Source organism: Pongo pygmaeus, chromosome 16 (genome assembly GCF_028885625.2).
Source record: "Pongo pygmaeus isolate AG05252 chromosome 16, NHGRI_mPonPyg2-v2.0_pri, whole genome shotgun sequence".
NCBI classification, from domain to species: Eukaryota; Metazoa; Chordata; class Mammalia; order Primates; family Hominidae; genus Pongo; species Pongo pygmaeus.
In genome coordinates, this window is record NC_072389.2 from 100174716 (window position 1) to 100185198 (window position 10483).

Consider the following 10483-nt stretch of genomic DNA (forward strand, 5'->3'; position numbering starts at 1 on the left):
CTTTTCCATCCTCACTTCCTTTGTCTCCTTAGCTTGTTTGCATGTACAGTAATGATGGTAGCCCTCTGCATTGTTGTAGAATTTCAGATTACAGTATCATTTTGCCTGTACTGCCCAATGTGATTCTCCCATCTACCCAAGAAACTCTATAAGGAGGTCTTTATTATTCAAATATTAATGTAAGAAATGTGAGGTACAGAAAGGCTACGCGATTTTTCTAAAATCACACAGCTAATACATGATGAAGCCAGAACTGGGGCCCAGGTATTCCTACGTCATAACCTTTTTTTTCTTGTCCCTTAAAGAATGACCAAGGTGGCTGGGTGTGGTGGCTCACGCCTGTAATCCCAGCACTTTGGGAGGCTGAGGTGGGTGGATCACCTGAGGTCAGGAGTTCAAGACCAGCCTGACCAACATGGCGAAACCCCGTCTCTTAAAACAAAGAAAGTAACCAAGGAGTCTATGATTTCCTGTTGACAATCAGTCTCACAGAGTTGTTAATAGAGCAAAATTATTGAAACATTTGATCCTGGACACCTTCATAAATAAGGTGTGCATTTGAAACATGCAATCTGAGTGCCCTATAATTTTTATTCTAAGTTTTTTTTTTCAAACACAGATAGTCTCAATGCATTGTGGAATACTTTTGCCCTTATTGGTGCATTTGAGCTACTGTGCAGGTTTATAATCTTCTCAGTGACTAAGAATGCAGTGTTTTGATCAGCTGTGATATTATCCCTGCCTTGCTGTTCATTGTGAAGACTCCAGATGCGCACACCATATATAATTAACAATAGAAGATATATCTGTTCTCAATACGTCTTTGTCTCCCTTCATCATTTTGCCTTGTCTGTTTTCTTTTGCCAAAAAGCCCATGCTACAATTAAATGTCTTTAGAATAACACAGTGAGAGTATTTTAGTGTAAAGGAACACTGGGGGAAATTTTAGCTAGAAACGTGAAGCTTGCTGTGGGGGTAGAGGGAAAAAAGGCAGAGTGCAGCTTTGACTTGAGGGAAAGGCGATCATTTGCTAGGAACCTTCACCAGCCCAACCGCCAAGCCACCATTTACTCGGGCACAATGGCTGGCTCCCATTTGCAAAGCAGATGTAAATCTGACCCTCCAAAGAAATAACTGGAGGTTGGCATTGTGTCAGGTATAATGCCATGCAGGAAGCCTAGTCCTCAGATGAAAGCAAAATAATATTTAATGAACAACAACAAAAAAAATCAAACCCTTTGTGTGTTGGGGACTACTGAACAGTTAAATGTTACCTTGACTTCTGAGTAGGAGCCATTCAGAGTACAACGAAGCTAAGAAGTCATTCAGCGTCATTGGGACTGACAGCCCTTCAGATATGATCCTTGTTAAACAAGCACCCTGTGGCAAAACTTCAGAAGGCCACCTAGTCTTTCTGCTTCTAAAACTCAACATGAAAAACGGGTTGACATTTGGTGAAAAGACTACAGCTTATGAGCTCCGGATATAGTCAAAGCAGCTCCAAAGAGCAGAGTAGAAGACAAAACGTGGTTGAGAGGAACTCCCCTCTAAAGAGTAAACCAGGGGCAGAGCGTGTCCTGGATATGCGCGGGAACCCAAGGTGCAGCCACCAAAGAGGGACGGTCTATAGGATGTTGACATCTTAAATGTTGAACCCGTTTCTAATTATCCTTGTCCTTGTCCTAAATTAGCATGTTCTCCATTGCCCAGACAGACCCACACGCCGACGTTGTCATCCATAAATTAAGTTAGCAACCATAGTAAGATAATTTTCCAATAATAACTTTTCACAGTTTCCTGCAGCATCAAAGTACAATCAACATGTCAGGTTCTGTTCTGCTGTGAGAGGAGAGAAACCTGTGAAAATGAGTTGGAGGTGGGGAAAGACGGATGACTGCAGTTTTCTTTGTAACAACAAAAAAACAACTCCCGCCCTCTACCTCCCACTGCTACGTTTGGTCCAGAGCCTCCAGGCAGGGACTTGTTTGGGCTAATGAAGGCCTTTTCCCATCTGGGACATTTGTTTTCATAGCAGAGGCGGCTGTTAATCAGCGTATTCCAAAAAAGCCAACATGCTCCCCAGTTTGAGCGTGTGTTTCTGTCGCCCTGCTGCTGGGATTGTAATGGGATTTTCACAGCTGAAGAAGGCAGAGCCCCTCTTCACCAGCCCCTGCTTCCTGCCTTCAGGAAAAGGCATTTGTGAATGATTCTACATGACAGCAACATGTGCTTGACTTGAGGTCTGGTAATTGTTTTCACACTAATTTTTACTTGTGAATATCCCCTCTCCCCTGAGTCAGGCAAGTTTATGAAGATAGGTGCTCGATAGATGATTGATTGATTGATAGATAGATAGATAGATAAAGAGATCTCCTGTGTTTCTATTTTTCAGGCATAAATAAATTTACTAAGAAGCTTCGAAATCCCTATTCCATCGACAATAATGAGCTACTAGACTTCCTCTCTAGGGTACCGTCTGATGTTCAAAAGGTATGTAATGAATGGTCACCACCAACAGTGGCCCCAACCTGAAATCTGGCCAGCCCCGGAGCCAGAGGAACACAAGGCTTTGCTTGTGTGAGTAATTGAGATAAGGAACCAGAAAATCTTTAAAGAGGCCTGGCTTGCAGGGAAGTGGCAGAAAAATCTTTGTCCAAAGCATGAGGTGACTGGGGGAAACTGTTTTGAAAAAGAGCTACTTAAGTATGATCTGGAACTCACACTGTGTGGCTGCTGTGCACTGATGCTTGTCCCCTTTCGATTGCTTGCCTCCCTAAAGAGGATAAGATGGGCTCCGTGAGTAGAATTGCATGAGATCCAAAGCCAGGGAGTGTTGCTTATTTTCTTCTTCTGGGTGGCAAGCATTTTAGGCGAAGTAGGGGACAAGAGGATTATTCTTTTTATTCTCATTTGCCCTGATTTATCTCCTAGGCCTCCCTTCTAGCCCCTTCCCTCTGAAGACTTAGGGATGCTGAGGATGCAGCCCCCATTTACTGTAATACACAAAGAGGCAGAGGCAGTGTGAAATAATGTGAGATCAATCAGAAGTATTATTCACAGATAATGGTCACTTAGTCCAGCAGCGTCCTGTTTCTGTGGATACACAGAGATTAGCGAAGGCAACAATACTAGAAAGTCGTGTAGAGTAGCTCCATCCTGGCCCCTGTGGATCAGCCTGCTATAAATCCAGAGGAAGGAGGGCAGGCGGCAATTTCTCTAATGGAGAACAGAGATCGCTGAATAGGTAGATGGGGACACCATGGCGTGAAATATCATCAAGATGATCAAAGACACAATCCTTTAATATCTCAGAGAATCCCAAATCAAATATCGATTTTCATATTTGAGCCACTGTAGCATAATTGGTTCCCTGGCAGCTCAGGGAGGATTGCAAAGATCTGGGGCGGAAAGGCCTTAGAGTTTCTTTCCCCTTCATTCTGAGTTCTAGAAATTAAAATGGACTCTGTGATGCTATCTTCCTTTAAACTTCATTTCATAATTAGCTGTGAAAACGCATTCTGTAAAGATGAATTTACTCTTTAACATTTGTATTACTTAATTAAAAAATAATAACCTGGCCCCTGTTTGTTTTGCATTGAAGATTGACAGGTATGTCATCCTCTGCTCCCTTAGGGCACCTTCGCAAAACATCATGAGGAATGGGGTGTTTTCTTCATTTATCTGCCTCTGACAAAGTACAGCCTGACTTCTGTGATCGGGCATAATGTCCTTGGGGAATTTGGCACAAATGCTAAAAATAGGGAGCACATGTGGTCTGTAATACAATATTTTAAATAAAGCCATTCCACCAGCAGCCTATCAAAGCCCACACACCAAAGCAATACGTTTGCAACGTACCATCACTTGGGTCGCAGTGTGAGTTCACGCTGTATTCTTGAAGAATAGAAATTTCCCTCAAGCCCCCAAGGATTCTCTGTGCACAGTCCAGGCACTAGCCCTCAAAGTGGCCATTCCAGCTGGAGATGGCATGAACACAGAGAGATGCAGCAAAAGAACATTCCAGGAAGATGTACAGCATGCTAGTAAGATCCTCCGTGTATCGCCAAGGGCGCTTTCTAATAACACAGTGACAGTTCGCCACTGGGGACTCCCGAGTACTCATATTTATCACAGATGTTTTAGCCATTACACTGCAAATGAAATTAATTTCTACGAGAAATCTATATAAAAGTCTGGGGTCCAGTATCAATTTCAGCGTTTTTTCCTCTCAGGCAAAGTAAATGTATATAATTTTCCGAGATGTTTTCCCCAAGATTTTAGATATTTTTAAATGAATAATCCTCAGTAAGTTGCTGTATCATATATTAAGATAAACATTCCCAAGAGGCAGTTATTAAGCTTACTTATGGTTGAAAACTGGCACACACAAAACGAACATCATCTAGCAGTGCCCAGAGAAGGTAGAAACCCACGCATCTCATTAGAAAAATCTGCTTTTAATATTTTGGTTTCAAGAAATGATGCATGACTTCTCAAATCCTTCCTGCAATTAATCCCTCCATGTTCCTGTGTTTAGAAAATGATTCATTACCTTTGAACCTTCCTTCCTTTGCCTTGGGTTGTCCTTGGGGAGCCATTAGCACACACTGTGGCGAGCTAGGGTTACTTAACCGCCAGCATCACGGCTGTTTGTTTTCACAGGTGCAGTACTCGGAATTGAAACTCTGCAGCAGCCACAGCCCCCTGCGGAAGAAGCGCAGCGCTCTCTAGGGCACACACCGACTTTGGACAGCAGCACCCAATGTTGTGTTTGGTTGAGTAGACCAATGTTATGGCTGTTTCAGTGGTACCCAAGGTGTCCTTCTGAAATGCATGCCCTGTGGCACCCTCTGTATTCTTCCTCCTCCTTCACGTGCACAGACATACACACGTGTGCACACACCCCCATGCATGGGTGTCCTAGTTGCATAGAGGGTCAGCCCAGCAAAAAGCAACATTCCTGAGACTGTGAAAGACTAACATCCATTCTGAAATAGGAGATAACAAGGCTGCCATGGATCTGAACACCACCTTCCTTGAGAACAGCCAGGAGCCCACTTGGATTCAAGAGTGACTTTGAACTTGTTTTCACACCTCCAACAGACTCTCATTAAGATTCAGTTATTTCCACTCCCCAGCCCCACGCTCCTTTCAGATTATTGTTCATGGGCGTAGTAAGTCTCTTTCTTCTCAGAGTTAACAAGCCTTTGGTAGCCATCATCTGTCCAAATATCGTATATTATTAAAAGGCATTTTTAATAATTACCAGAATTAGCTCAAACCTTTAGGGATCTTTCAGCCATGATTATTAGGGATATGTGTGTGAATTTTTGGGAAACCTCTCGGTGCTGGATGCCAGCCTGCAGCAGGGTCCATTGCTGGCAATGGATGGCCCAGGAAGGTCCCTAGAGATCACTCACTTGAAAAATGAGGGTCCCATGAAAGTATTTGGTTGCCTTCTGATGCCACTTCTTCTGACTTGACTTTTTGCTTATTTTCAAAATATTATAAAATGTCAACATATAATTTCAGAAAGGCAGGTGGGGGTAGGGGAGAAATGAATGAATGAATTCTCTAGGTATTTAGAAAGATAAGAAACTGAAGACCCAGAGACTAATAAGGCTGCTTACCTAATTATTATAATCATTTCATTTGCCTGAATGTTTTAAGCAGGAAGTAGAAATACTTTGGCTGCCCAAATGTATCTTTTGTTCCTCTTAGAAGTAAAATAAGCTACATAAAATAAAAATTTATTTCAGAACCCCATTTCTAGAAAATACCACCCCAGAGTCCTCCTTTGATAGCATCTGTCTCCTGCAGACCTCATCATTCCGCAGTATTTCCCTGCCATGTAAAAATCCTGACTTTGTGCATATATAAAATGTATGCAATTAAGTCTGTTTAAATGATATTTAAGTTTTAAAGACTGTATTTTGTTGACACATACTTTGTGCAGTTTTTATATATGTATGTATTATAAAAAAAAGTTAAGGTAAAAAGATCTCATTTAATAGTGAGTTTACTATTTTTTTTTGTCTCTGGGTTGTAATTTAATAATCTTCAAACAAAATGTTTACGAAAAATGCCAAAGATTCTAAATCTTATCATCCCGTGTCTGTTTTTCTTCATGTTTTCTCACTGGGTTGCTTTCTGGCTGAGCCAGAATTCTGCATGATTTGATTTACTTCAAGTTAATGAAGCTGGCTGGAAAAGAGCCTTGCAGAAATTATAAAAGCTCCAGTAAATCTCGTAGTTGTACATACAATAGATACCCAAGAACCTCTTTTGTTAAACCAGTTACTCAATCTTCTGTGTAAACAATGCCTCATTGTCTTGCTTCTAACTATCATCTAGTTTATCATAGTCTGTCATTTTGTAACGACCTAAGTCAGACATTTTTAAACAGACATGTGAGATCTGATCAGTCATTTGAAAACTTTCAGCAGCAAAATAACCCCTTATTTATTTAAAAGTGGAACCAATACTTGATTGTTGTTCTTTTGCTATAGAATTTCAAAATGAAATTATTTGCCCGACAAGAAGGCATCATTAGTTAGACTTGTTTCCTCTGTAGCCCAACTGAAATTCTCAGTGTTACGTTTAGGACCCAAACACCAGCTGGGATGTAAGAGCAGGACCGAATCAACCTTGAATAAACTGTATATAGAAAACAATTGTTAGTTGATTAAGTAGACATTGGATATTAGAAAGAAATGTTAGTTGTAAGTGGCATGTTAAGATTTATACAATTGTCAAAAACTTTTAGGAAAGATTCCAGAATGCTTTTGATAAAATTTATGGATTATGGATTCACAGTATGATAATTAAGTAGGGATGTTGAAGTCTTGCCAAGTTTTCCTGGTTCTCTTCTCAAACTTTATCCTCCCATTTCTAGCCCTGTCTCTCTACCTTACAGGCATCTACAATACACCTCAGCAAGTCAGAAACTAAACATCATCTGTCTCTCCCTGTCTTCAGAACCCCAACAACCCTCATAATCTCCTTCCAGCTTCCTTATTTCCCTTACCAGGACTGGCATTTTCTGGGCTTGGAATTTCTCAGTCTTCCTCTTTTTTTTGTTCCTCATGCTGTTGTCCTCGTCTCCCAAACCCTAAAGCCTAGTAGGTCCAGTGTCAATGCATTAACCACTTCTGTTCTGATTTCCACCACCCAAGTGGAGGCCTTCATAACCTCTCAGACGTCACGGCCATGATGCCAGTTACATTATGCCTAGTTAATCTTCATTCAGACTGGAAGGACCTGCCCCCAATTTCTTTCTGAATAGATTCTACTCTCCTTCAACACTTCCAAGTCTCCTGCCCCAAAGAGGCTTAGTCCTGTGGCTGGATGTGACTCCAACTTCCTTTTTTTGCACCCTCACATCTTTCATATCTTTCTGGCATCTGCCATACATCATAAGAGGCTTTGACCACTGTCCTCCACTGAATAGCCCATTACAGCTAGCACCTAATAGTTACTCAGGAAATAAATACATGTTTAACAGGCCAGGTCGTAGAGATTATTTTTCTTTCTCTGCCTTTTCATGTGCTGCTTTCAGAACAGAGGGCTGGATTGGATAGATTAGTATGATCTATCCTGGAGATTAATTTCTTGCATTAAGGGCTTATTTTGTGTGATATTATTTATAATCCCTGACTATGTCAATTATAAACTTTTAAATTATGTCTTATATTTGAAGTTCTTACCTACATATCAGAGGAAAATATAATGTTTATTTCTAGGTGGTAAAACAATCTTTTGATTCTTTTTTCTTTACTTGTAAATTATCATTTAACAAGTCTATATTGAATGCTGATAATTTTCTGGAACAAAACAGACTGCATTCCCTTGGTAAAGCCAGACATTAAACAGATACTTTCAAGCAACAGCATGCCGTGCTCAGATTTAAGTTTGAAAAATATTCTGGCTGCAATGGATAGCCTAGCAATTTTCAAAGTTTAGAGAAGAGTCATTAATATTAGCCTTTTGTAGTACTCCTGATAAATGAATAACACCCTGGACTTTCAAATAGTGGCACTGGAAAAAAAAATAAGTAGAATTGAGAGATGGTGAAGAGATAAAGTGAGCAGGACTTAATAATTGCTGGACTATGGGATGAGAGAGAGTAGAGTCAAGGATGGCCTCTCAGTCCCTAGGTCTCCAGGTCTAGGAAGATGGTGTTACCTTTCACTAAGGGAGAGAACTGTAAGAACTGCTGTGAGAGGACCACAGGAGTCCAGTTTTAGCGCTGAATCTCAGGTGCCTGAAAAGCATCCAAATAGGAATGTCAGCAAGATAACAGAATATATGGTTCTCAGAGAAGTAACACACTGTGCCTGAGATGTACACAAGTTAAAGGCAAACATTGTATATCAAAAGTGATTGAAACTAAATGCTTCAAGAAATTAAACCTTGAAGAACTCAACAGTTAATGTCATATATATAAAGGCAAGTCAGTTAAGTGTGTAAATAGAAAAGGGTAAATACAGAGGAGAAAAACAGTAAGCATGGACTGTCCTAGAATTCAATGGCAGAGCATACTTCAAGAAAGCTGATGTGGTCAATAATATCAAATGCCACTGAGATCACATAAGTATAGAATCATGACCTTAATGGTGTGACAGTTTGGAAGCACCCTGGCAACAAGCCATTTCAGTGGTAGAAATGGAAACCACGTTGGGTTGAGAAGTGAGTGGATGTGAAAATATGGGGCCTCTGAATGGAGGTAACCCTTGAAAAATTCCACTGTGGAGAAGAAAGGAGAGAGAGAGGGCTGGAATTTGGAATGAAAGGAGATATTTGGGATTATTTTAGTAAAAAAACAGATGTGTCATGACCTCAGTGCAACGCTATTAGCTGCAAAAAAATTCTTTCTGGGCATGAGATGGAGTTAGCCATATTAATTATTGAAAACTATGTTCTGCACTTATACATTGTTGGTTGGAGTGTAAATTAGTTCAACCACTGTGGAAGACAGGGTGGGTGTTTCCTCAAAAACCTAAAGACAGAAATACCATTTGACCCAGCAATCCCATAACTGGGTATGTACCCAAAGGAATATAAATTGTTCTACTATAAAAACACATGCACACACATGTTCACTGCAACACTATTTACAGTAGCAAAGACACTGGATCAATCTAAATGCCCATCATTGATAGAATGGATAAAGAAAATGTGGTAGATGTACACCATGGAACACTATGCAGCCATAAAAAAGAATGAGATCATGTCGTTTGCAGGAACATGGATACAGCTGGAGGCCATTATCCTTAGCAAACTAATGCAGCAACAGAAAACCAAATACCACATGTTCTCATTTATAGGTAGGAGTTAAATGATGAGAACACATGGACGTGTAGAAGGGAACAGAATACACTGGGGGCTATTAGAGGGTGAAGGGTGAAAGGAGAAAGAGGATCAGGAAAAAGAATGAGTACCAGGCTTAATCCATGGGTGATGAAATAATCTGTACAACAAACCCCTCTGACACAGTTGACCTATGTAACAAACCTGCACAGTTACCCCTGCACTTTCAAAAAAACTATGTTCTATCAAAACCTGCCTCTCATTTATGTATTAGGAATCTTGTGGCAACAGAACAGTCGAAAAATTAAAAATCTTCTGAAAATGCATTGAGTAGTAACTGATAATTGAATAAATGCTGAAATCCTGAAGGGTGACTTCTAAAGGAATGGCTTCAAGCATGTTACCTCTGTGTAAAGCCCACAGCTGTTCTGTCCTAGCATTTATGTAATGATTTACACCGGAAAATGGATATTCAAGCACACAAGAATACTAATATTTTATGGCATTTATCAAATGCCAGTTACTTTCTAAGTGTTTTAGATATAATTGCTCATTCAAAATAATTCTAAAAACTGAAATTTCTCCAAATACTTATAGGGAAAAAGAAAAACCTGTCACTCTTATACAAACTCTTCTAGACAATAGCAAAAGAGAAAAAACACACTTTCTTTAGCATTTTATGAGGCCAACACAACTCTCCTTCAAAACCAACTAAGTTCTACAAGAATGGAAAACTACTTAAGAAAATCCCTTATGAAGATACAAAATTGTGAAAGATATACAAAAGTCTTTACACTGAAAACATCAGTGAGGCTTCCAGATACTTGACCAGACAATAATGAGTAGATCATCACAGTTCACATATATAAGAGAGAATGCTGGAATTCTACAGGTAAGTGACAGGAAACACCTAAAGCAAGGAAGGGAAAGAAAGCAATACAGTCTGTTCAGGTGGGATAGGCTAGGAGCCAGGAAAGGCTCCCCAGTATGAGAAAAGAGTAAGTGGGTGACTCCTAGTGATCAACGTTCCCACTACAGACTCCCACATTCCAGCCATAGGAATGCCCCTAGACTATTGTGAGCCCCAAGACCAACATAAGGAGCTACCTGAAGACCATGTGATGATACTGCCCCAGAGAGGGAGCACACATAATCCCACACACCCCCAAGTCCT

At 40.4% G+C, this 10483-nt stretch overlaps 1 protein-coding gene across 3 annotated transcripts in view; it reads left to right on the top strand.

The window, feature by feature from the left end:
• MCTP2 (multiple C2 and transmembrane domain containing 2) overlaps positions 1 to 9635 on the top strand; it is a 257190-nt gene extending 247555 nt beyond the window's left edge. For 2 of the 3 annotated variants that reach the window (XM_063652994.1, XM_063652995.1), the window contains exon 22: positions 4663 to 9618. In XM_063652994.1, the coding sequence (XP_063509064.1) occupies positions 4663 to 4964 (302 nt within the window). In that variant the 3' untranslated portion in view covers positions 4965 to 9618. Of the gene's footprint in view, positions 1 to 2392; positions 2491 to 4662 lie in introns of all 3 variants that reach the window. The other variant, XM_054451314.2, reaches the window with a different exon arrangement.
• The last annotated feature ends 848 nt before the right edge of the window (positions 9636 to 10483 follow it).